The sequence below is a fragment of the Natrix helvetica genome (genome assembly GCF_964273705.1).
Source record: "Natrix helvetica genome assembly, chromosome: Z".
NCBI classification, from domain to species: domain Eukaryota; kingdom Metazoa; phylum Chordata; class Lepidosauria; order Squamata; family Natricidae; genus Natrix; species Natrix helvetica.
Genome location: NC_138554.1, coordinates 88,030,472 through 88,058,423, shown reverse-complemented (window position 1 = coordinate 88,058,423; position 27,952 = coordinate 88,030,472). Strand labels below are relative to the sequence as shown.

The 27,952-nt window shown below is 38.7% G+C and overlaps 1 protein-coding gene across 8 annotated transcripts in view; it reads left to right on the top strand.

Moving 5' to 3' along the window:
* Positions 1 to 27,184, top strand: part of POMGNT2 (protein O-linked mannose N-acetylglucosaminyltransferase 2 (beta 1,4-)) — a 223,410-nt gene extending 196,226 nt beyond the window's left edge. For all 8 annotated transcript variants that reach the window (XM_081970115.1, XM_081970109.1, XM_081970113.1 and 5 more), the window contains one exon: positions 24,941 to 27,184. In XM_081970115.1, coding sequence (XP_081826241.1) covers positions 25,032 to 26,768 — 1,737 coding nt within the window. In that variant the 5' untranslated portion in view covers positions 24,941 to 25,031 and the 3' untranslated portion in view covers positions 26,769 to 27,184. The remainder of the gene's footprint in view (positions 1 to 24,940) is intronic.
* Positions 27,185 to 27,952: the final 768 nt, after the last annotated feature.

Sequence of the window (27,952 nt, the reverse complement as noted above, 5' to 3'; positions counted from 1 at the left end):
AGGAGAACAAGAAGAAAGTAGTAGGGAAGAGAAAGAGCAACAGAGAGAGGAGGAAGTGAGACCAATAACAAGGAGCCAAAAAAGAATCTAGAGTCAATAAAAAATAAAGACAGGTAGAGAATTAGGAGGATGGAAGAGGAAATTCAGTTATTATCGGTATATATTAATGGTTTAAATTTGCCAACAAAAAGAAAGCGTATCTGGGCAAAATTAACAAAACAAAAGGCAGATATAATATGCTTACAGGAAACACACATTAAAAAACAAGCTATAAAATACCTGGAATATCCTAAATTAGGAATATTGTATGCAGCATCAGCAGAAGAAAAGAGAAAAGGGATAATGATATAGGTTAAAGATGGGATAAAGACAAATTTAATTTATGTAGACACAAAGAAAGAATATTAATGTTAGAGATATGGGTAAACCAAAAACCGGTATTATTGATAGCAATATATGCCCCAAACGAAAATCAGAAGGACCTTTATAAAAAATTACATGAAAAAATTAGAGAAATTGGATTGAAGAATGTTTGTATAATAGGAGATTATAATGCCATAGTGGACGGTATAAAAGATTATGTAAGTGACAAAAAAACTAAAAATAAAAAGAAGTATTACCAATGACTTGTTTTGAGATGATGGAGGAGCTAAATCTAATTGATATTTGGAGAAAACTGGAACCAGAAAAAAAAACAATTTTACTTTTTACTCTGATCCACATCAATCCTGGTCATGGATTGATATGGGGAAATTGGGGCAGAAATACATATAATTGAAATATTACCAAATACGTGGGCAGATCATAATCCCATTAAAATAATTTGGAAAGGTAAAAAAAAAAAACTAGATGAAGATGGATGTTAAATTTGCAAATACTAAAAGGAAAAGAATTTATTCAAAAATGTAGAAATGAATTGGAGTTATTCCCTAAGGAAAATACAAAACAACAGATATCTATACAAAATCTATGGGACACCATGAAGGCTTATTCCTGTGGAATTATTATAGCATATTCGGCAAAAAGAAACAAAGAAAAATGGGCACAACAGATGATACTAGAGGAGGAAATAAAAAAGTTAGAAATAGAATTACAAAATAAGCCACAGAATGACAAAATTAGAAAGGATTGGATGTTAGTAAACACAAATTAAATATATTAGACCAGGAAGAAATTAAAACTAACAAAACAAAACTCCTTCGAGCAAGCAAATAACTGGGAAGGTGGTTGTCATACAGACTGAGAAAAGAGAGAGAGAAAAGGTTAATATATCAACTTCAAGATGAAACTGAGGAATTGCAACATACAATGGAAGGGAAGAAAAAGATTGCCTACAAGTACTTTGAAAATCTGTACAAAGGGGATCAAGTAGATGGGAAAAAAATAAAGGAATATTTGAACAGAGAAGAAAGCCCTTCAATAACAGAGGATATGAAAGAAATGTTATCAAATGAAATAATGAGACTAGAATTGAAACAGGTGATCCAAAAACACAAAAATAATAAAAAACCAGGCCCAGATGGGTTTCCAACAGAATGGTATAAAATGTAAGATGAATTGAATGAACTGATAGAGCCCTTGATGTTGGAGATGTATAATGAGATACTGATGAAAGCAAAAATGCCTGATTCATGGAGAGAAGCACACATTACATTAATATTTTAAAAAGGTGCAGATAAAAACAGATTAAAAATTAGAAGCCAATCTCATTGTTAAATGCAGACTATAATATATTCACAACAATAATAGTGGAGAGACTGAAAAAATTATTGAATGACTACATACATCCAGACCAAAATGGATTTCTCCCAACAAGGCAAATTAGGAATAATACCAGAATAATAGTAAATATCTTAGAGTACTACGAGGTGCATTCAGAGAAACAAGTGGCACTTGTTTTTCTGGATGCACAGAAGGTATTCAGTAATTTAAATTGGGAATTCATGATACAACAAATTAAGAATAGGAAATTAGGGAGCAATTTGAAAGACTAATAGAAACCATATACTCTATCTAAAGGGCATTTATTATTAAATGGGGAAAGTACAGAGACTTTCAAAATAATAAAAGAAGTAAGGCAGGGCTGTCCACTATAACCTCTGGTCTTTATCCTGACACTTGAAAGTCTGCTAATTAGAATTAGACGGAATTCTGACATAAGAGGAACTAAAATTAAAAGAGAGAAGTATAAAATTCAAGCCTTTGCAGATGATTGGGTATTCATTATAGCAGATCCACTAGAAACAGGAAGTAGTTTAATTTGAGAATTAGAAAAATATGGCAGGGTTAAAGATCAATAGAGAAAAGATTAAAATGATAACTAAAAATTTGTAGGAAGAACAAAATAAAGAATTAGAAAGGGTAATAGGACTGCACGTGACAAAGTAAGTTAAATATATTGGAATATGGCTAACTGCAAAGTGCTCTACCATAAAAGAAAATAATTATACAAAATTATTGCAACAAATAAAAAAAGATCTAGAATTATGGAGGAAGCTACAACTATCATTATTAGGGAAAATAGCGATAAAAATAAATGTATTACCGAGACTTCTATACTTATTTCAAACAATCCCCATAAAATTAGAGAAAAACTTTTTTATTGAACTGAATAAGATTATATTAAAATTCATATGGCAAGGGAAGAAAGTGTTAAAATTGAAAGTGTTACAGGATGACAGAAACAGAGGTGGTATGGGACTCCCTGACTGGGAGCTTTATTATAAAGCAGCAGTGTTAACATGGATCAGGGATTGGATTAATTTAAAAAATAAAAGAGTATTAACAGTAGAGGGCCGCGATTTGCAAACGGGAGGAGGGAAAAAAGAAACAAAAATATTTTCATAGACACTACATTAGAGATGCACTGATACAAGTCTGGAATAAAATTAGGGGAAAACTCTACATGAAAATACCGATATGGCTTTCCACTATGGAAGCCATGACACATCCCAATACACTAGATCTATCGAAAATGGTGAGATACAGAGAAATTGTAGACATTCAGGGGAATCTGAAAACAAATCAGGAATTAAAGGAGCAAAACATAAATATTGATTGGCGGCCATATCTTCAATTACAATCAAGGTAGAAAAAAGATGTGAAAGAATATGGAATTACACAGAATTACAACAAATAGATAAAATTTTAACAGGCCTGGAAGATAAATTCATAACAAAAATGTACAAATATTTATTAGAAGTAACATTGGAAAAGTAGTAGTTAAAGGCTGTATGATAGCATAGGCCAAAAAGTTTGGACAGAATATAGATCTAGGGGATTGGGAAAGAATTTGGAACACAAATTACAAACTAACAAGATCAGTAGCACACAAGGAAAACATGTACAAAATGTTATATCGTTGGCATTTACCACCAATGAGATTGGCCAAAATGTATCCAAACATGAATCCAACCTGCTGGAAGTGCAAAAAAACGCAAGGGACTTTCTATTATATATGCTGTCCGGAACTCAAAAGTATTGGAAATGGATACAACAAATTACAGAGGAACAAATAGAATACAAACCAGAACTCTTTCTGCTGGGAATAACCAAGGGGAAATATAGAAAGAAAATTAAATACATACTAATACACCTGTTGACTACCAGCTGGAATAGCTTTTGCCCAATGTTGGAAACAAAGTAATATTCCCCCAGATGAATTAGTGATTCAGAAAACACTACATTGCGCTGAAATGGACAAGATAATATTAAGATTACAGGACAAAGAAGAGTCTGAATACTAAGAAATTTGGGATAATTGGTATAAATGGTTGCCTAACAGGAATAGTTAATTCAGCTGAGAAACAATAGAGAAATGTATAGAACTGTAGATGAATGTATATAAATATAGAAGCGATATAAGATTGATATATACAGGTATGATGACATAACAATATTAATGTGATGATTGTAAGATGTTATAGAGGGAAAAAACAAAAAAGAATGCTCCCATATGCATCATGGATCTGCCCACGTAGTAAGGGTATCATTGACTCAGCAGCTCCCTTTGTTTTCCTGTAAGATATCATTCAAGCCTTATAACTCCCTGTTGGTTAATTTTGCTCAAATTAATTTTATCTTCATTTAACATTGCAAAGTGTTTTATTGCAGGTAATATTCTTAACTATTCCATTTTAGTTCTGTTCCTTTACTATTACTGGTACTCTAGTTCTGTTGCTTTTACTGTTACTTTATCTTCCTGTAAAGTTTTACTGCTTTATTGTTTCATTATTCCAGATTTTCAGTTTATTGATCCTAATAATACATGTTTTTAAGTATCTTATTTCTTTTGCTTGTCAAGTGCTGGAATTAAATACATTAGTACATGGCTTAGCCTTAATTTTTTTTAGCTTCAGCATATCTGAAAGGTACCAGATTAAGGAATATAGCTGTATCTTACTACATTATATTTGCCATAAATTACTCTACTTGTAGTTCAGAATGCTTCCACATCACATCTGAAGCATCAGTTGAAAAGATCATAATCTTATTTTACAGATATACTATAACTCCACTCAGGTAGGAATGCTTTCAAGCAGAATAGTGTGATGTGAAATCTTGCAAATTTTGATGGGGGGTGGGATTATGGGGAAGCATTTGTCATTTTTAAATGGGTATCAAGGACAAGCTTAATGGTTGGCACTCGCACCCTCGCTGCTTTCCCGGCCAGCCACCCAGCTAGGCAGGGCAGGAAGAGCTGCAGCTGGCGGGCCACAGAAGTGGCGGTGGCAAGCGGTAAGTGAAGAGAGCGCCGGCCAGGATTGCTGTCTCCTTTTTGTGCAAGCCGTGGCAGCGGAAAAACAGAGGTTTCTTTTTTTGCCAGCCTCCCCGCTGATCCAGTCCCCCTTACACATGTGGTGTGTGTGTGTGTGTGTGTGTGTGTGTGTCAACTGCCTGGTTTCCAATGGGGGGGAGAGAAATCTATGCAGAGGGAGGAAAAACGCATGGATTTCTCCCCCCCATTGGAAACCAGGCGGCTGTCAAAGAGAAGGGAGCGTGCACCATGTGGGCTATCTCCCAACAGTCGAATCCTCCCCTCCTGTTCCTTGTTTGACTGTTGGAAGAGGTCCATGCGGCATGCGCTCCCATCTCTTTGACACCTAGTTTCCAATGGGGGGGGGGAAGAAATCCATGCAGAGGGAGGGAAAACGCATGGATTTCTTCCCCCCCCATTGGAAACCAGGTGGCTGTCAAAGAGAAGGGAGCGCACACTGTGGAGGCTTGGGAGAAGCCTTGGGCTTCTCCCAAGCCTCCACTCCGGCAAAGGAAGTGGGTGGGCGGGGCAAGCCGAGTGAGCAAGCGGCAACTGGGTGGGCTGGGGAAGCGGGGGGCAGGCCGGGGGAGGGAGCGTTCCAGTATGGGGCCTCTGGAAGCTCAGATACGGGAAAGCACAGTAAATTTCATGATCAGGTATTTGTACTGGCTGAAACCCACCCCTGATTTGTCAGGCAGCAAGTAAATCTCTGATATCCCATTCAAGGGAATGGGATCAGAATAACAAGATGATAAATCCTTTCCCTTGGAAATTACATTATTGGGTTAAATAAGAAATGAACTATTTGTGGATCCTCAGATATTTCTCTTGATGGAAAGACCAATCTTGAGAAACTGGAATTTATATATGGATTAAGTTGAAGAGCAATGCCTTCAATGAAATAATTCACCAATTGATGGCAGTGTTGATGCACCAAAAGCTCTGACATATTCCTTAGAATTTGTTATTTTACCTCAATGAATGGAGAGTTGCTATGAAAAAGGTATAGCTTGAGTAAGACCCATGCTCCAGTGTCCCAGCAACAGCAGGGCCAGCAGGCAAGGCAGGTGAACTGAGAGTTTGGACCATTGTGGCCGCAGGCAAGTAGATGGTGGGATGGAGGGCGGGGCCGTTGGTGGCAACGCTCCCACTTCCGCTGGCCCCTGTACTCACTGTCTCCTGTAGATGAAAAAAGAGAGACATTCCTAGTGCTTATTTTTGATCCCAAAACTGGGTCTTATTTTGGGGGAAACACGGTAGCTAGGTAGGTAGGCAGACTGTCGGACATGGATGCATGGGTGTGATGTGGTGGAGGAAAGGTCCAGAATAGGGCAAGCAGTAGTATTTTGGACAGGTAGAACAACTTTTTATAGCAACAATCAGGGATTAAATCCAACCTTTCAAACACAGGCAGACATTTAGTTAACCGATTCATAAATCGGCTGTTTGAAATGCAGTCAAAACTCTGTACAGTATTTTAAATGTGGTTATACTATAGATTTAGGATGATTGAACCTCAGCATTATGTGGAAGTCCCAAGGACTGACTATTAGGAGATTGATTATTTAGCTATCCTGATAGATGACCATCACATTTTATTATCCAGTCTCTTGTTTGACTCTTCAGATGTTAGCAGGCATGTTTTAAGGTTCTTTGTAGTGAAAGTACATAGTTGTCTGCTTGCCTTCTTGTTAAGCATTTTTAAAGAAAACTAGCTAAGTTAGGTTTCTTAATGATGAGAATTATTGCAGTGATATACATTCATAGATCGAATCTTTCACAGTTTGTCCCCACCCCCCCTTTTTTTTTAAAAAAAAATCTGAACCTGAATAGTATAATCCTGGGAAGGTTAAATTATTTTCTCTTTCAGACTATTTTATTCAGCTTTTAGAAAAACAGCAATGTCTTTCTCTCTTTCAAGATGACTGCTCATTTATAATTCTTGTCTCTTTCCTGTTCTTTAAGGATTGATTGATCCCAGTGGGCTTGAAACCCTTTAGAAACCATTTTTGCTCACTTCCTTGCTTAAAGCATACCCAGGTCTTGCTAAATGTGGGCAAGAGATGTTGAAGAATGTCATTTTTGCCTACTATCCAACAGTTTAAGAACTGCCTATGTACCTGCAGCACATTATCTTCTCTGTTGCTTAAATCAGTCTACTCTGCTGAAAAAGGGTATTGAATATTCATTTGATATGTTACATAAATGTCACAATTAAGACAGTTTTGACAACATCAAAATAAACAGATATCCAATGGCTGATTGATTTTCATTCTCCTGCCTAAGATTTAGTACTTCGATTCTAAATAGAATAGAATAAAATTCTTTATTGGCCAAGTGTGACTGGACACACAAGGAATTTGTCTTTGGTGCATATGCTCTCAGTGTACATGAAAAGACAAGATATATTCGTCACACATCATAAGGTACATCACTTAATGATAGTCATAGGGTACAAATAAGCAATCAGGAAACAATATCAATATAAATCGTAAGAAAACAAGCAAAAACGTTACAGTCCTGCAATCATATGTGGGAGGAGATGGATGATAGGAACAATGAGAAGAGTAATAGTAAGTAATGATAGATCCAAAGTCATCAAAAGAAAATAGGTCAACCAGTTTTATGCCCTCATTTGTCTTGCTGGGCTGTTCTCTTTTCTTCATTTCAAACCTGTTTTTTCTCCCACTAACCTTCCCTTAGTTTCTTCTTATTTTTTCTAGCTACTGATTGTGGGAATTACAGTCCAGTGTTTTTACACTCCAAAGCAAAGGCTATTGCCCACTTCCCCTAATTTTTGAGTTGTTGCATACAGAACTGCACATTTTTTAAAATTAAGCTTTTTTAAAAAGACTTTCTATCCCATCTTTATTGTTTTTATAATTAAGACAGTCACCTTTAAACTTGTAATGTTATATTCCTTTCTTGGAATTTCCCACAACAGTTCTGTGATGGAGATTGGCCTAAGAGAGAGTGACTGGCCCAATTCACCTAGCTGGCTTTCATATCGACTAAAACTACCAGTCTAGCCAAATGTCTTAACCACCAAGTCTAGCAGGATTTGTTTACTGGTTTTACTGTACAGCAGTCTTTACTGGTTCCAAGACCTATTTCTTCCTTCCGTGAATTAGGCGAAAGCATGCGCACTGGGGGGGAGGGTCGTGCATTGCATTATGGGTGCGGAACGCCTGCATGCTACCCCCTGCTCTCCCCCCACTTATGGCATGCGAGCCAAAAAAGGTTCGCCATCGCTGTCCTAGATTCATTTCTATACAGAGATTTCAAATACAATTATTGCTTGGAAATTGACTGTGAGTAGAGACTCTACCATCAAAGACAGTTAGCAGGTGCTACTCATCTGGCCGTGTTGGGCCTCAATGTCCTAGGCCATCTGGACTTCCCCTCTGTTGGGACTGCTTCGTGAAGTCTGTTAAGGGGAGAGGCGTGGGGATCACCTTCTACGCACACTTAAGAAAGCATTGAATATTGCCCCCCCACCCTCCTTCGCCTCCTCTATTGTCGTGGTGCAGCGGAGATTGCAAGGCTAGAGTGCTAAGGGGCTTGCATTACCGGTGAACTGGCAGAAACCTGGGGCTGACCATCTCAGTCTGATCTTACAAGATTTGGACCACACCACCAATGGCTGCACAGGTGCTCATTTCAAGCCACCCCAACTTCTGACATCAAAATTAGGCGAAAGCAAAGGTGAGCAGTGTGAAGCACATTCTGTGGCTGCAGGCAGACGGGCAGACGGAGTGAGGGGGTTCGACGAGCTGTTGACTCAAGGAGGCGCGAAGCTGCAGGAAAAAGGCGTGAAGCCCCATTTTGAACGGTAAATGGCCACGAGGAGTGCAGGCACCATTTTGAACTGCAGCAACCACCAGACTTTATTGTAATGGCTGATAGCAACGTCCCGGGCTCCTTTCCAAAGGCAAGAAGGGCATCCCAGGAGGGGGATACAGGGGTAGTTACCCTGTGTCCAGCTCCGCTTTCTCCTGCCAGGCCTTCAAATTCCTCGGGCACAGGGGGGCCAGGGGGCATGACAAGTGTTCCAAACACAATAAGCCCCCTAAGCCCAAGAATGGTGGAAAAGCGACTGCAAAAGTGAAGCACACTAAAACTGACCAACACCGTCTCCCCTCTCCTACCCGACATGAGAGGGCACAGCAGACAGGAGCCAGGTCAGACCACAGGCCCACTTCTGACCTGAACCCAAACTTGGCCCCCTTCAGCCTGATGCTTCACATTGACACTGCCAATCTTTGGGGAAGTGCCCCTAAGACTCTTAACACGAGCCCCTAGGTCTGTCACGCAGGGACTGAGGCTTTCGTCACCCCATCGGCCCCGGGCGGCCACCAGGACTGGGGAGTGCCATCTATGCCTGGCAGTTCAACCATGCCCACACCTGGCTTCAATTTTCAGAGCATTATATCGTAGGGCATAAAACAGGACATTGCGGTCGGATTGCAGGAGCATAACCAGGCTGGCTCAGGGGTTTCATGACCGCCTCTATCAAGGGACGCTCCACTGGTGAAAGCAGGGGACCCTCCCCCACCTGACTCCCCATGAAGTCCATCCCCAGCCTCTGAGGAGAGGGAGATATGAGATGCAGAACTGTTGAGGGAGGAGGACGCCCAGGTGGATAAGCCCCAAATAATGGGGCTATTCCCATTGGCATTCTTTAAGCCCCTGCTTGTCAAAGCCAAGGCTGCCTCGGACCTAGGGGTCCAGGGGGATGCCCCCTTGGCGCAGGCACCCTCCATATTGACCAACGCGTGGTTCACGGAGCACAAGCCGATATCATACCTGCCCCACAACTTTTTCTGGACACGGCCCAGTGACAATGGTCCATACCCACAGCCAGTCCAGTACCCTCCACAGCTGACAGGTGGTACTACAATGTGGCTGAGGGATTGGACAAGTTGCTCCAATGGCCAACAGTGGATGCCCCGATAGCTGCTCTGCACTCTAGCACAACATTGCCAGGGTCCTAGGAGGAGGTCCTCAAGCCTAAGGATAAAAGGGCTGACCAAACCCTTCAATGGGGGTACCAGGTGGTGGCCTGGGCAATCCGGGCCTCGCCGGCGCCGCCTTCTTTTCCAGATCCAACCTCTCCTGGCTCCAACAATTACAAGAGAGGATTCCAGCAAGTGACACTAGGGCGCATCAAGATCTGAATAAGATTGTGGCGGCGATTCAGTTCACTTCAGATGCCACCTTGAACGCCACACGTTTCGCCTCTCGGGCCTTGGCTTCCACGAGCGCCTCACGCAGGCTCCTCTGGCTCAGACAGTGGCAGACAGATATGAGGCACAAGTGGCACCTAACTGCTGAACCTTACAAGGCAGATACTTTATTTGGTGATGCCCTGACACCACTGCTCATAGAAGGGAAAGATAAGCATACGGTCTTATCTTCTAATGTTAAGAAGGGTTTTATCCGACCTGATCCATATTCCAGGAGACAGCAAGATTATGCGGGCAGCAAGATTATGCGGCTCCTTCAGGGGCTATGACTGTAACCCTTCAGGGTTTCGATCGCAGGGCAGTTTTGGCCAATGTTCATTACCAATACAGGGCTATGCCCTTTGGACTTTCTTTGACTCCTTGTGCATTTACTAAGATTTTCACAGTCCTCGCCGCACATCTTAGGTCCATACCTATATGTATTCTTTGTTACCTGGATGACATCTTAGTTCAGTCAGTATCAAGGGATAGGGCCAAACTCGACCTGGCCATCACCATTCAATCACCGCAGGCACATGGCTTCTCTATTAATGTGCCGAAAAGCCACCTTACCCGACAACCAGAATCCTACACTTGGGGGCCTGGATAGATACTCAGACAGAACTCTGAGCAGTGTTGAGATAATTTATGCCAGTTGGGGTCACAGGTGATAGGGAACAGCAGGGTCTCTTTGGCGACACTCTCTGTTGGGCAAGATAGTATCCATCATTGCTATTGTATCCTGGGCTAGATTACATTCTAGGCATCTACAATGGTTCCTTCTGCCCTTTCAGAAACAAAGGACAAGTACATCTCTCTCCAAGGCTCCCCTGTCAAGGAAGGTGTGGAACTCATTCCACTGGTGGAGGTCCCCAGCCATTGATCAGGGTTGTCACTTCAGGATAGAACATAGGATAACCATTACTACGGATGCTAGCCTCATGGGCTGGGGATCTCATCTAGACAGACACATAGCACAGGGCCAGTGGACCCGGGTGGAGTCGGAACTGAGCATTAATTTGCTAGAATTTAGGGCCATAAGGTTGGCGCTACAACACTTCACACCTTTTATTACAGACCAGCATGTGTTGATCCTAACTGATAACATGACAGCTAAGGCACGCGTAAACAGACAGGGGGGCTTGAGATCATGACAACTTATGAGAGAGACAAGTGAATTGGGAGACTGGGAGGAAGCCCACGTACAGTCCATAGTGGTGGAAAACATCTCAGAGGTAGAAAATGTTCAAGCTGACTGGCTCAGTAGGGCCACGGTGGATCAAGCGGAATGGCAACTCCATCCTTGTATTTTTCAAGAGGTCACACAGAGATTTGGGCTTCCAGCGGTCGGCCTGTTCGCCTCCCTGTGCAATACACAGCTATCCAGTTCATCACTGGCTCCAGGGGCTTTTCTACGCCTTCCCTCCGATTTTGCTGCTGGCCAGGGTGATACTCAAAATCATCAACAACAGGGCAGAAGTCATCCTCATTGCTCCTCACTGGCCGCGCTGCCCATGGTTTGCAGACCTCAGGGCGTTGTCTGTAGAGAGCCCCTGGAAACAAGCACTGGGCAGAGAGAAGTATATGTTATTGTGGGAAAAATTGTAAGGAAATTAAAATCAAAAATGACATGTACAACAACAATTAGTAAAATGAATAGAAAGGCAGCATTCAATCCAATATCAGCAACATCTTCACCCTCAAATCAGCACACAATTGAGAGCACACTGGGTATAGAGAAAGCGAGCTCAACAATGAACCTTCAGTGTATGCAAGATGCATTAGCAATGATACAAGAAACAATGCTGAAAACACAAACAATGCTGAAAACACAAGAAACAATTACAAAAATTCATGAAGAAACTAGGAGAAATCATGAAGAAATTAAACTAGAAATGGGAGAAATGAAGAGTGAGATTGGAAGAATAGATGATAGAATTGGCAAAACACAAAGTGAAATAACAAAAAATAAACAAAAAATTCAAAAAGTAGAAACAAAGGTAGAAAAAACGGAGAAGAGAATAGAGATGGTAGATGAGAAGCTGACTACACTAAACAGACAATTAGGGGGAAAATAGTGTTTTTGGAACTCGAAAAAGCTGGCTTCTTTCTGTGCTTTCAAAATATAGTAGAAGAAAAGGAGGAGGATTTAGGGGAAACAATCACAGAGATTGTTGCAAACATATTACAAAAAAACAAACAAGAAACGAGAAGGGACATAGACAAGGTGTATCGAATCCATACTAATTATGCCAGGAGACATAGGCTCCCAAAAGAAATCCACGTACGCTTTACTAGAAAATCGGTTACAGATGAAGTATATAAGAAAGAGAGAGAAGAACAAATAACATATAAAGGAAGAGAGATACAAATCCTGAGACAAATCCCAAAAATAGTGAGAGACCAGAGAAGGCAATATCAGTTCCTTACACAACAACTAATAAGGTACAATGTAATGTTCAGATGGCTCACACCAGAGGGAGTGATTATTACCTGGCAGGATAAAAGATATAAAATAGACACAGTCAAGAAAGCACATGAGTTCTTTGAACATCATTTTACGTTGAGGAAGAACAAGAAAGTAAAGAGGAACCAGAGAGTAGAAGTCAAGAACAGTCAGTTGAAAACAGGGAGGAAGAAAGAGAACAAAGAAGAAGACAGGAAAGAGAACAAATAGAACAAGAAGGTAGTAAAATAGGAGTAGAGACAAGAAACGCAAGGAAACTAAGGGCGGCACACAAATAACACAATGGAATAAGAAATTAAGTTACTCTCACTAAATGTAAATGGATCAAACTCACCGGAAAAGAGAAGGCAAACTTTGACTAGATTACAAAAAATGAATATGGACATAGTATGCCTTCAAGAGGTACATATTAAAAACCAATATAACAAACTACTAGAATATCTAAAGTTAGGAAAATTATTTACAACATTAGCACAAAAAAAGTGGAATTGCAATATACATCAAAGAATGGATAAATGCAAAAAAAAATATGCAGATGAAGAGGGGAGGATTTTAATGATAGAAATAGAAAAAGAACAAAGAAAAATTCTTCTCACAGCAATAAACGCCCAAAATAAAAATCAAAAAGAATTTTACAAGATCCACCAAAAAATAACAGAAATAGAACATGAGGATATATGTCTAATTGGTGACTTTAGTGCTATAACAAATATCAACAATGACTACAAGAGTAACAAAAGAAATAAGAAAAAAAAAGAATGCTACCATCTACCTTTTTCGAAATAGTGCAGGAATTGAGCCTGAAAGATGTATGGAGAGAAAGGAATATAGGAAACAATTTATATATTATTCAAACCCCCACAAATCACGGTCAAGGATAGATATGATTTGGTCAACCCAAGAATTGAAAAGAGATACAGAACAGATTGAAATAATGACAAATACCTGGGCAGATCACAACCCAATAAAAATAACATGGAAAGGAAAAAGAGATGGCCAAAGAATAGTGAAAGATAAAAAAATGATAGGAAGACAATTAAAACTTTTTTACGAAGTAAATAAGAAAGAGGAAACATCGTTACAAAATTTATGGGATACTAAAAAGCTTTTGTAAAAAGCTTTTACAAGAGGGTTGACAATAACGTATTTGGCAAGGAAAAACAAGGAAAAGAGACAAAAACAAGAAACATTAGAGAAAGAACTTAAAAAATTGGAAATGGACCTGCAAAAAAACCTACAAGAATCAAAAATAAAGGAGAAAAAGGAACTAATAAAACACATGATGACACAAGAAGAGATGGCCCAAAAAAATCAAATTTGCAAAACAAAACTATTTTGAAAATGCAATTAAACTGTGAAGATGGTTAGCACACAAATTGAAAAAAGAAAAAGAAAAAAGAATAATACATCACAAGATGAAAGGGGGAACATACAATACCGGAAAGAGGAAAAAAAATAGTACAGAAATTTTTCGAGAATCTGTACAGCAAGAAAATATATTACAAGACAGTGTCAAACAATACTTAAATACAATGAATCTACATGAAATTGAAGAAGAGAGAAGAGAAATGCTAAACAAAACAATCACAGTGATAGAATTAAAGAAAGCATTGAAGAGACAAAAAAATAATGAAACACCGGGCTCAGACGGTATACCTGTAGAATTTTATAAAGCCATGCAAGAGCAGACAGAAACAGTGATTTTAGACTTATTTAATGAAGCACTTATAGAAGCAAAGTTACCAAAAACATGAAGGGAAGCATATATAACATTGATGCCCAAAGAGGATTCAGACCATCAACAAATAAAAAATTACAGACCAATTTCTTTACTAAATGCAGATTATAAAATTTTTACATCAATAATGGCAGAGCGAATTAAAAAAATATTAAATGAAATTATCCACACAGATACAATACAATACAATACAATAGTAGAGTTGGAAGGGACCTTGGAGGTCTTCTAGTCCAACCCCCTGCCTAGGCAGGAAACCCTATACCGTTTCAGACAAATAGCTATCCAACATCTTCTTAAAGACTTCCAGTGTTGGGGCATTCACAACTTCTGGAGGCAATCTGTTCCACTGATTAATTGTTCTCACTGTCAGGAAATTTCTCCTCAGTTCTAAGTTGCTTCTCTCCTTGATTAGTTTCCACCCATTGCTTCTTGTTCTACCCTCAGGTGCTTTGGAGAATAGTTTGACTCCCTCTTCTTTGTGGCAACCTCTGAGATATTGGAATAATGCTATCATGTCTCCCCTAGTCCTTCTTTCTCTTAAGCTAAACATACCCAGTTCCTGCAACCGTTCTTCATATGTTTTAGTCTCCAGTCCCCTAATCATCTTTGTTGCTCTTCTCTGCACTCTTTCTAGAGTCTCCACATCTTTTTTACATCGTGGCGACCAGAACTGAATGCAGTATTCCAAGTGTGGCCTTACCAAGGCATTATAAAGTGGTATTAACACTTCACGTGATCTTGATTCTATCCCTCTGTTGATGCAGCCTAGAACTGTGTTGGCTCTTTTGGCAGCTGCTGCACACTGCTGGCTCATATTTAAATGGTTGTCCACTAGGACTCCAAGATCCCTTTCACAGTTACTACTACTGAGTAAGGTATCACCTATACTGTACCTGTGCATTCCGTTTTTGTTGCCTAAATGTAGAACCTTACTCTTTTCACCATTGAATTTCATTTTATTAGATAGTGCCCAATGTTCAAGTTTGTCAAGATCCTTCTGTATCTTAAGCCTATCTTCTGGAGTGTTGGCTATTCCTGCCAGCTTGGTATCATCTGCAAATTTGATGAGTTCCCCATTTATTCCCTCATCCAAATCATTGATGAAGATGTTGAAGAGTACTGGGCCTAAAACAGAGCCTTGGGGTACTCCACTGCATACTTCCCTCCATGTAGATGCAGTTCCATTGAGAACTACACGTTGAGTGCGGTTGGTCAGCCAGTTACCAATCCATCTGGTGGTGATGCTGTCTAACCCACATTCTTCTACTTTATCTAGTAGTAGGTTATGGTCTACCTTATCAAAAGCCTTACTGAAGTCCAAGTAAACTATATCAACGGCATTCCTCTGGTCCACTAATTTTGTCACATTATCAAAGAATGCAATAAGATTAGTCTGGCATGATCTGTTTTTGACAAATCCATGTTGGCTTTTGGCTATTACTTTGTTTGCTTCTAGGTGTTCGCAAATTCGTTGCTTGATTATTTTTTCCAGAATCTTTCCTGGTATTGAGGTTAGGCTGATAGGTCTGTAGTTTCCTGGATCTAATTTTTTCCCTTTTTTGAAGATGGGAACCACATCAGCTCTTTTCCAGTCCTCTGGTAGTTCCCCGGTGTTCCAGGATCTCTGAAAGATATAATTCAGTGGTTCTGAGATCTCGTCTGCTAGTTCCTTCAGAACTCTGGGGTGTAATCCATCCGGTCCTGGTGATTTGAACTCATCTAGGGTAGACAGGTGCTCACTTACCATTTTCTTCCCTATTTCAATTTGTGTTCCTAATTTTGTGGTGCTGCTTTTGATAGGTTGGACTGTTTTATCCCTTTGTGTAAAGACAGATGCAAAACATGAGTTAAATAGTTCTGCTTTCTCCCTGTTGCTTGTCACCTTCTTGCCACTTTCTCCTAGCAATGGACCAATTGTTTCCTTAACTTTTTTCTTGTTTTTAACATGTTGGAAGAAGCTTTTTTTGTTAATTTTTACTTTTGTGGCAAGCCTTTCTTCATTGTGAGCCTTAGCTTTCCTCACTTCATCTTTACAGGCTCGGGCTATTTGCTGATATTCTGCCTTAGTTATGTCCCCCTCCTTCCACTTTTTATACTTACTTTTTTTGTCTTTCAGTTTGTCAGATAGTTGTTTATGCAGCCATGCTGGTTTCTTTTGGGAGCTGTTGTTTTTCTTCTTCATTGGTATTGTGTTAGACTGGGCTTTTCTAATCTCATTTTTCAAAATTTCCCAAGCTTCTTGAGTTGTTTTCCCCTCGAGGATTCTCATCCATGGAATTTTTCCCAAGCTCTCTCTAAGTTTATTGAAATTAGCTTTCTTAAAGTCCAAGACTCTAGTTTGACTTTGTTCTACTACTTGTGTTTGGATAATGTTGAATTCCAATATTGCATGGTCACTTGCCCCCAGGGTTCCTATGGCTTCAACACCTTCTATCATTTCCTCTCTGTTAGTGAGAATTAAGTCCAGTATGGCTGATCCCCTTGTTTCCTTCTCTACTTTTTGGAAAACAAAGTTGTCTGCTAGGTTTGTTAGGAACCTGTTGGATCTTCCACTTGGTGCAGAGTTTGTTTCCCAGTTGATGTCAGGGTAGTTAAAATCTCCCATTACTATTGTGGTGTGCTTCCTACATACCTTAGTTAGCTGACTAGCAAAAAGTTCATCTTCTTCCTCTGCTTGGTTGGGTGGCCTGTAGTATAGACCTATGGCAATGTCATTTCCCCCACAACCTTTAATATTGACCCAAATGCATTCAAGATAGTTCTCATTATTATTGTGCTCTATTTCTGTAGAGACGTAGTTATTTCTTATATATAGTGCAACTCCACCTCCTCTTTTATTTGGTCTATTTCTTTTAAATAATTTAAATCCTTCTAGCTGTATGTTCCATTTGTCAGTTTCATCCCACCAAGTTTCTGTAATGGCAAAACAGCTTCTTACCAAAACGTCAGTTAAAAAACAATATGAGGAAAATTATAAATACACTAGAATATTATGAAGAGAATCCGGGAAAACAAGTTGCACTTGCCTTTTTAGATGCCCAGAAGGCCTTGAATATTCAATAACTTGAATTGGCATTTCATTATCACAGAGTTAAAAATGAGATTTGGAGAAAAATTTATAAAAATGATAGAATCAATTTATTCGGCCCAGACAGCAAAAATAATAAGAAATAGTGACACTACAGAAGAAGTTAAGATTTGGAAAGCAGTGAGACAGGGTTGTCCATTATTACATTTATTATTTATACTATCTCTGGAAGTTCTACTAACAGAAATTAGAAACAATCAAGAAATAAAGGGATTAAAATTAAAAAAGAGGAATATAAAGCACAGGCATTTGTGGACATTTTGGTATTCATATTAGAGGATCCATTAAAATCAGGAATTAAATTAATCCAAAAAATAGAGGAATTCGGTAAGGTAGCGGGACTTAAAATTAATAAGAACAAAACAAAGATCATTACGAAGAATTTTACTAAAAAACAAGAGCAAGAATTAGAGGAAAAATGGGAATGCAAATAGCACAAAAAGTAAAGTACCTAGGAATTTGGCTGACAGGGAAATGCTCAACAATTAAAGAAGATAATTGTGTTAAAACGATTCAGAAAATTAAGAAAGATCTGGAAAATTGGAGGAAACTACAAATATCCTTAATGGGAAGAATTGCCATCATTAAAATGAATATACTACCAAAAAAATTATTTTTATTTCAAGTGGTGCCGATTAGCTGAGGGAAATTTTTTTTCATAGATTTAAACAAATTAATTGCACAATTTATTTGGGCAGAGAAAAAACCACGAATTAAATTAAAATTGTTATAAGACAGAAGAGAAAGAGATTTGGACTTCCAGATTGGGAGCTTTATTACCAAGCAGCAGCTCTCACCTGGATAAAGGACTGGATCAATTTAAAAAACAGAAGATTATTAACAATAGAAGGTTATAATTTGGAATTAGGTTGGCATGCCTTTATCTGGGATGAGAAAGACAAGATTCACAGCTATTTCGAAAAACATTTAATTAGAAAAGCTCTACTACAAACATGGTTAAAAATCAAAACAAAACATTACAACCTAGCTATCCACCATGGAAGCTCTGATATACCCGAACATATTGGACATAAACAAGATAATAAGATATAAAGACATATTAGACAACCAAGAAAGGCTAAAAACAAGGCAAGAACTGAAAGATGAGGGAATTGATATTGGCTGGTGGCCCTATTTACAAATACAGGCAAGGTATAAAAAAGACGGGGAACGGGACGGATTTTATAAGGAACCGCAAGAGCTGGATAAAATTTTACAGGGAACCGAAGAAAAATTGATTAAAAAATATATCACTACTCCCTCCCTTCCTCCCTCCTTCCCTCTCATTTCTGTTTTTCTCTCTTTTTCTTCTCCCTCCCCACTCCTTCCTTCCTTCCTTTCCTCCATTCCTTCCCTTTCCCTCTTTCTTTTTCTTTTCTTCTCATTGAATACAATAGCAAATCCAAAATAATGTTATTAATTATGGGAAATTGCTTCTCTGTAGTGAAGAGAAGTTCTTAGTGTTCTTAGTGAATGCTAAGTTGTTAGAAGCTGACAGGATTGTACTAACAGCAATAGCATATATATTCTGATTTCTTTTAGATTTGACAATATAATGCATTATCCAATTATAAATAATCTTATTTTCAGATGCATTTTTTGCCATCTCTGTTATTTTCTTTTTTAAAAAAGACAGACTTGCTTCCAATTTGTGCCTTCTAGCAAACTGCAGTTTTTTTGGCAAGAGATCTAGCTTGCCATTGCTTTTGTCAGAGGTCTGAGAGAGTTTCTTTCTCTTTCTTTCTTTCTTTCTTTCTTTCTTTCTTTCTTTCTTTCTTTCTTTCTTTCTTTTTCTCCCCTTCTCTCATTTGTTTCCCTCTCTTTTCCCTCTCCCTCATTCTCTCCCTCCAGCTCTCTCTCATTTCTATGTCCCCTTCTCTCTCCACCTTCTCTCTCTCTCTCAATTGTTTCTCTCTTTTCCCTCTCTCTCATTTTCTCCCTCCATCATTTTCTCATTTCTCTTTTTCTCCCCTTTTCTCTCACTCTCACCTCTTTCTCACGTGTGCGCACATGTGCACAAGCAGGATACCCTCCTGGGCCAGGATCATGGCAGCGGCGGGGACAGCGACTCCTGCTGCCGCCGCCACTGCACAGTGAGGTGAGTAGCCGGCTGTGCTGTGCAGCATGGAAGCAGCATGGACATTGGAAGTGTTAAACAGAAATATTAGACAAAATATATAAATTATGGAAGTAAAAAAGGAATAATATAAACTATAGGTATTCACAGATGATTTGGTCTTTATCTTGGAAGTCCCACAAGAAAATGGACTTAAATTAATTAGGAAAATAAAGAATATGGTGAAGTTGCAGGACTGAAAATAAACAAAGAAAAAACCAAAATAATAGTTTAAAATGTTACAGACACACAGAAAAAACTAATGAGGAAAATAGTTATACAGATAGTCAAGAAATTTAAATATTTAGAAATTCAGCTAACAGAAATGTGTGTAACTATTAAAGAATATAATTATTATAAATTGGAGCAATAAATTAAAATGTACTTGGTCAAGTAAAAAACCTACAATTATCATTGATGGGAAGAGTAGCCATTATAAAAATGAATATCTTGCCAAGACTACTATATTATTCAAACAATACCAATAAAACGGGGGGGGGGGGTATTTTGAAGAATTAAATAAAACAATATTAAAATATTTTTGGCAAGGGCAAAAAACAAGGATAAGTTTGAAAATGTTGCAAGATTCTAGAAATAGATATGGTTTTGGGCTATCAGATTGGGAATTATTTACTTGGGTGAAAGAATGGATTGGCTTGAGGAAAAAAAGACTACTGACCTTAGAAGGACATGATCTTGAAATAGGTTGGCATGCTTTTTTATGGTATGGGAAAAATAAAATACATAGCTACTGTATTTCCAAAGACACTATGTTAAGATTCCATTATTACTAGTATGGGAGAAAATTAAACAACAACATTATTTGAAAATATTGGTCTGGCTCTCCACAGAGGCACTGATTTATCCAAATGTTATTGATATAAAGAATGTTACCAGATATAAAGATATTGTAAATGAAAAAGGGGAACTTAAAACTAAACAGAAATTGAGTGATCAAGGGATTGAAATAACTTGTGGTCATATGTGCAGATACAATCTAGATATTTCAATCCCAAACCACCCCAACGAGGCTGTCGCAGTGATGTCCCGGTGTTTGGAAGCCGTCGGGGTCTGGATGGGGGACAACAGACTCAAACTCAACCCCTCCAAGACTGAGTGGCTGTGGCTTCCGGCACCTCGGTTCAGCCAGCTGACTCCATCGCTGGCCATAGGGGACGAGCTACTGCCCCCTGTGGAACGGGCGCACAATTTGGGCGTCCTCCTAGATGCCCGGCTGTCAATGGATGACCACGTGGCAGCCGTGGCAAGGGGGGCGTTCCACCAGGTTCGCCTGGTGCGCAATTGCGCCCCCTACTGGACCGGGATGCCCTACGCACAGTCACTCATGCGCTGGTGACGTCTCGCCTAGACTACTGTAATGCTCTCTACATGGGGCTTCCCTTGGGATGCGCCCGGAGACTGCAGCTAGTCCAGAACGCGGCCGCGCGGGTTATCATGGGGAGGTCTAGATTCTCCCACGTAACACCGCTCCTGTGTGAGCTGCACTGGCTACCTGTGGTTTTTCGGGTGCGTTTCAAGGTCCTGATTACTATCTTTAAAGCGCTCCATGGCTCAGGACCTAGTTACTTGCGGGATCGCATCCTCCCACATACATCCCTGCGGCCAATCCGCTCTCACAGGGAGGGCCTTCTCCAGGTGCCGTCCACTAGGCAATGCCAGCGGGTGGCGCCAAGGAGTAGAGCCTTCTCTGTGATGGGCCCAACCCTCTGGAATGACCTCCCCCCCGACATTAGAACCACCTTGGACTTCCGCTCCTTCCGACAAAAATTGAAGACTCACCTGTTCCGATTAGCTGGCCTGGCATAATTATAAATGTTACAACTATGAACTCCTGGTAGTATACTCTCATCTGGTTATTTTAAGGGTAATGTTTTAATTTCTAATTGTTTTTAGGGCTTTTAGACCCATATTTATTCTTCTGTACAGTACTCTTAATTTTAACCTCCTCCACATATATACGTATATTTATAGTTATATTTATATTTGTATTTTATCTGTTATTTGTTGTGTGGACTGTACACCGCCCCGAGTCCCTTTTTGGGAGAGGGGGCGGTTTAGAAATGCGAAGAATAAATAAATAAATAAATAAATATGAGAAGAATGTTAAAATGTATGGTTTAAATAAAGAATTAACAGAATTAGATCAGATATTAACAGGGACAGATGAAAAATTAATAAAGAAAATATATAACTATTTGTTAAGTATTAAGATGGAAGATGAACAAGTAAAAGAGATGATGATAGTATGGACTAAAAAATTGGCCATTCGATTGAGTTAGATCAATGGCAGAAATTATGGGATAGAAATTATAAATTAACAATGTCTACTACATACAAAGAAAATCTTTATAAAATGTTTTATAGATGACATTTTCAACCTGCAAGGGTAGCAAAGATGTTTAAGGATAATGTCACCAGATACCAGGTTCATACTATCATATGTGGTGAACATGTCAAAAAGTGAAAAAATATTGGACAAAAATACATACATGGGTGGAAGAAAATGATAAAACAACATCTAGATTTTAAACCAGAGACATTTTTGCTGGGCATTTTATCCAGCAAGAGATCCCAACAGATGAGGATATGATTAGAAAAATATTAGAATATGCAGAAATGGATAAGCTAATACTTACAATAAAGGAAAAGAAAGAAACTGAATATTTTTTGACTTGGGATATTATTTACCAATGACTAGCTGACAAAAACAGGAGCTAGAACAGGGAAATATATGGAAGGATCAATGATATAAGAAAGATATGTTAACTTGGTTAAACAAACATGATTATTATTACTATATTAATATAAGTGATATTAATGCAGTGAATATTGTTGTAAACCCTTTCATTATTATTTCTTAAAATGATTTGTACCCATACAACACTGTTCAATTGAAATTGGAATTTTTGTATGTTATAAAATAAAAAAAAACTTATTACAAAAAAAAGTCTTGAGATCTCTTGGATTACGTCTTTTATCTTCCTCACCCTAGGTTCCCATGTTGATTGTGGGTTTTTCTACCCACCCATCCACTTGTATGGGGTCACTACACTCTAATTCTGAAAGGTTGCAATCTAAAGTATTAATCTCTGGCAAGAGAAGTATGCTTGTATATATCAGTGTTTGTGATTTGTAGCACAAATAGCCCTATTCTTGGAGAAAAAGTAGTGTTGTTATCTTGGGCTGATTTTCCAATGGTTTGAGATAGCATAGCTTTTACAAAGAAGCAGGAGATCAAAATGGATGATTTCCTTTTTTTATTTTTTATTTTTTGTGCTAATGTTCCATTTTTCTCCTAGCCTTTTGTTTTGGTCTGATCTGTGTGCATGCATGCATGCCTCTCCTTTTCATTGCTCCAAACCATAATAACCTTCTGCCCAATTCCCAACACATTTTTTGGCTTTGCAAAAATGTTCCCTGGTAAACTGTTTCCATTTCCTTGCCCTCTGCAACTATTCAGAAACACTACAGAGATTACCTAATTGCCCTCAGGGAGAAGAGGCAGCTGGAGCAATAGACCAGTCTGGCAGAGGGAGCTCACTCAGAGAGCCTCCTCCAGAAGGGGGCAAGAGGATTCCTTTGGAGTCGAAGATGAAGCACAAGCGCCTGCGTTTACTCCTCTAATATGCTAAATTTTATGAGGCTTTTTTCAAGTGAGATATAATATATCTGGATAACTGATGCTTGTTTATACCATAAATTGTCTCTAAAGTGTTTTTAAATCTGATATTTTAAGAATACAGAAAAATGATAAGTAAGTACATACCAATAATACAATGCTCAGAAATAAGTTACATTTTATACCATGTAATTATGCTTGGCCTATCTAAACTAAACAGAACTTATCTAAACATAAATTCTGTTGAATACAGCAGATTTATTTCTGAGTAAGCATGCACAGATTGTAATGTAATGAGTGTTATAATCGTTCAATGGGATTTTTCTTTGGTCCTTCCCTTCTGCCACTTTTCCAGTCTTGTGACAATCAAATGTTTTCCATGTTTGCAATGGAGTGTTATAAAAACATACTATCTCATTAACACTTTGCTTGGGTTTGTATTAAAAGTTCACCTTACTGAACAAAAATCCTGGAAATCCAATCTATTAGAGATTATAGGTAGTCCTTGATTTACAATAGTTCATTTAGTGAGCATTCAAAGTTACAATGGCACTGAAAAAAGTGACTTACGACTGTTTTTCACAATTACGTCTTTTCTAGCATCCTCGTGATCATATGATCAAAATTCAGATGCTTGATTCATATTTATGACTATTGCTGTGTCCCAGGATCACATGATCATCTTTTGCAACCTTCTGACAAGCAAAGTCAATGAGAAAGCCAGATTCAGTTAAAAACCGGGTTACTAACTTATCAACCACAGTGATTCACTTTACAACTATAGCAAGAAAGGTTGTAAAGTGGAGCAAAATTCACTTAATATATGTCTTACTTAACATAAATTTTGGGCTCAATTGTGATCGTAATTCGAGGACTACCTGTATTCACACTCAAAGCAAAGCGCAAGTATTTTTCTACTCTTTCAAAAAGTTTCACAAAAGTAGAGTTCACATTAATTTGAATTGAGAAAGATATTAAAAAGCTTTCAATATTTGAAGAATGTATCCATAGCCACAATAAGAGACAGTGGTCCTATTTGTACTGTATTTCCTAGAAAATAAGACAGTGTCTTATTTTGTTTTGACCCCAAAAATAAGCGCTTGGCTTTATTTTTGGGGAGGTCTTATTATTTTTGAGGTGCAGGAGGCGGCGAGCATGGTCACCTCATGGTTGCTGCTGTGTTGCAATATTTTCGGGGAGGGCTTATTTTTTGGGGGGGGCTATTTTAGTGCATATGCTCAAAAGCCCAATCTTATCTTTGGCTATTTTAAAACATTCTCATAATATGAAAACAAAGGAGACTCAGTTTCTTACCTGGATCCATCAGGTCCTTCTGCAATAGATTTTTTGCAGTTTCTTCGGTTAGAGTTGTAAAATGTTTATGTTGGACTGACATATCCATTAGGCAGTAATTCTATACATACATAAGTGGTCATATGTCACATTGAAACTCCAAGAGTCTTCTTTTTTCCCTGCTAGTTTTTTTGCTGAAAGAAATAAGGTACAAAATTAAAAACAAATCACTTAATCAGTTTTTCATAAAAGAAGGTCAATGTGGCTATAAGTATACCTTCTTTCATAAAAGTGTCCATGAATAAAGTTTTATATGAGCATTTTAAGTGCAGAAATTGTTTGCCGGTATGTAGCATCTATTTATCAGTCTGTAATGTAACATGTATTTTTGTTTAGAGAACAAGGCTAAAATTAGAGTGAATCTGCTTGGAGCAGCTGTTTCAAAGAATATTTTTAAACATTATCTGCAGTTCTTCCTTCTTGCACAAAAACTGAAGAATTTATCAAGGGTGGAGGGGGCAAGATGGAGATTAGCCATTATTCCTATACAACAACATAATAAATTTTAGAGGACCCTTATAACCATAACTGTTTTTGCTCTTACTTTATTTTTTTAGGTCTCTGCTCCATTATGATAAAGAAGACTGAGAATGCATCCCTCTTCCTTAGTGTTTACCACCTACCTACTTGCTAGGACCTGGGTCCAGAATGAACATAGCAGCAGTGTTTAACGCCTTGCTAGTGTGTGTCCTTGCTGCTGTGCTGTGGAAGTATATCAAGCTGCATGATCATGTCTTTGTGCTGGAAGAGGAGTTAGTCCTCATGCGTCAGTCCCAGGAAATCTCTCAGGTCAGCATTGACTATCATGTCGCACTTCAAGCTCTGGTAGAAGATGGCACCAAAATGGTGTGTACTGGCAGGATGCATACTGACCGTATATGCCGTTTTGAGTCTCTCTGTTATTCTACCGAAGCTGAGGAATTTGTCTTCTTCCATAGCAGTTCTTCTGTTATGCTTCCAAACTTGGGCTCCAGAAGATTTCAGCCTGCCCTACTTGATCTCTCCTCAGTGGAGGACCATAATACCCAGTATTTCAATTTTGTAGAACTACCGGCTGCAGCTCTGAAATTTATGCCAAAGCCTGTTTTTGTTCCTGATGTAGCACTGATTATGAATAGGTTTAATCCAGATAATTTGATGCACGTTTTCCATGATGATCTCCTTCCAATTTTCTATACAATGCAGCAGTTTCCAGATTTGGATTTGGAGACCAGATTGTTCTTCATGGAAGGCTGGGGTGAAGGACTACACTTTGAGCTATACAAATTGCTTAGCAGCAAGCAACCACTCCTAAGAGAGCAGCTTAAAACACTTGGGCGGCTCCTGTGTTTCACCAAGTCATACGTCGGTCTGTCTAAAATCACAACCTGGTATCAATATGGTTTTGTTCAGCCCCAGGGGCCAAAAGCCAACATCTTGGTCTCTGGCAATGAGATCCGACAGTTCAAGACATTCATGATGAAGAGGCTAAATGTGAGCTTGGAAGGAATACCTGGTGAGGAATATATAATAGTATTCAGCCGAACCATCAATCGACTAATCCTAAATGAGGCAGAGCTAATTTTGGCACTTGCCCAAGAATTTCAGATGAAAACCATTACTGTTTCCATAGAAGACCATACATTTTCTGAAATAGTACGCTTGATTAGCAATGCATCCATGCTTGTCAGCATGCATGGAGCTCAACTTGTGATGTCTCTCTTTCTGCCAAGAGGAGCCACTGTTGTGGAACTCTTCCCTTTTGCTATAAATCCTGAGCATTACACCCCTTACAAGACATTATCTACCCTTCCTGGCATGGATCTTCAGTACATTTCATGGCAAAACACTGAAAAGGGGAATACTGTGACTTATCCAGACAGACCCTGGGATCAAGGAGGAATTGCCCACTTAGACAAAGCAGAACAAGATCGCATTATTAAGAGCAATGAAGTTTCCCGGCACCTGTGTTGCCGCAACCCGGAATGGCTTTTCCGTATCTATCAGGACACCAAAATTAATATTGCTTCCCTTATCCAGATCATCAGGCAAACGGTGAAAACCAAACCAGGGCCTAAGAAGCAAAAGTGGACTAGTGGCCTCTATCCAGGCAAAGTTAGAGATGCTAAATGCCAAGCCTCTATCCAGGGTACCAGTGAAGCTAAGCTCTCTGTATCTTGGCAGATCCCTTGGAACCTGAAATACTTGAAGGTCAGAGAAGTAAAATACGAAGTTTGGATTCAGGAGCAAGGAGAAAATACATACATGCCTTACATTTTGTCCCACCAAAACCATACATTTTCAGACAACATTAAGCCATTCACAAACTATCTAGTGTGGATCCGATGCATTTTCAACAAAAATCTCCTTGGGCCCTTTGCAGATATGTTAGTTTGCAGCACATAATTGTTCTCTAGCTACTAGCTTCAAAGAAGGCAAACCCAATCTTGGTGTCCTGTCGTTTAAGATGGATAAGAACTTGCAGACCATGGTAGTGCCTACGTGCTACTTTATTGCATTCTGAATGTCTTCTCTATTCTGTGTAACATTACATCCAGTTAGTAGATAAACTCTCTTAGTTATTTAAAGAGACAACAGGCACGAGGCTACAAAATTGGAGTGGAATAATTGTTTTATCTTGATTGTTCTAGGAACTTTTCTGTCTCTCTTTTGTGTGGTAAATCTTTTAAATCTAGCTTTATACTGAAATTTAGTTATGTCACTGAATGTACAATTTTAAATTTATTTTTTGTTTGTTTCCTCCAAGGTCTGTATTCCAGAGTAGAAATTGCCAGAATATTTATTAAATTGTTGAAAACCTATTCAAGCACCTTCTTATTTGTCTTGGATAGTTATGCATTAAATAGAACTCTGTTCAATCTGAATAGGGGACCAATGCTGATATGGTTGAAAAAGCCAACGAAGTAGGATATTTCAAAACGACCTGAGTAGGCAAAAGATGAAGAAAAGTCCCCCAGTGCATTCATATGGCAGATACAATTGGTTCAGATTATTTTTTCCTTCAATGAAAGTCCTTTATGATCTAAAGCAGAGCTGTTAATAAGAAGTTTGAAAGAATTCCAGAACTCTGGATGGTTTCCCTAAGTTATTTTTGTTTTATTGCTTTATATTCCTATTTTTGTAGTACAATATCTATTTTCCATAAGTTCAAGGATTGGATATTCTTTTTGCCCAAACCCAATGCCTAGAATGGACATCTGATAAAAAATATAAAGATGAAATCTTTGAAGACAGTAGATCTTTGTTCATTAATATAACAATAAACGTCACCCTGTAAAGAAAACATGGAGTTAACTGCTGAGATATTTAAATGTTTAAACTGGTAGGAAATTTAGAAAGAATTGAGATATCAGCCAAGTGGCTATTTATAACAAAAAGTGCAAGCTTCCCACAGAATCTTCTTCAACCAAATGTATTGAAAAGGGGAAAGTCACTGGAATCTTGGTAACTAGTCATATTTAGTTTAGCATCGAAGTAGAGACTTCTTGGTCATCTTTCTAAACACCTATTGATACAGTGGGAGATGGCTACCAGTTTCCCTGATGGACAATATAGACAAAGCTTTGCCA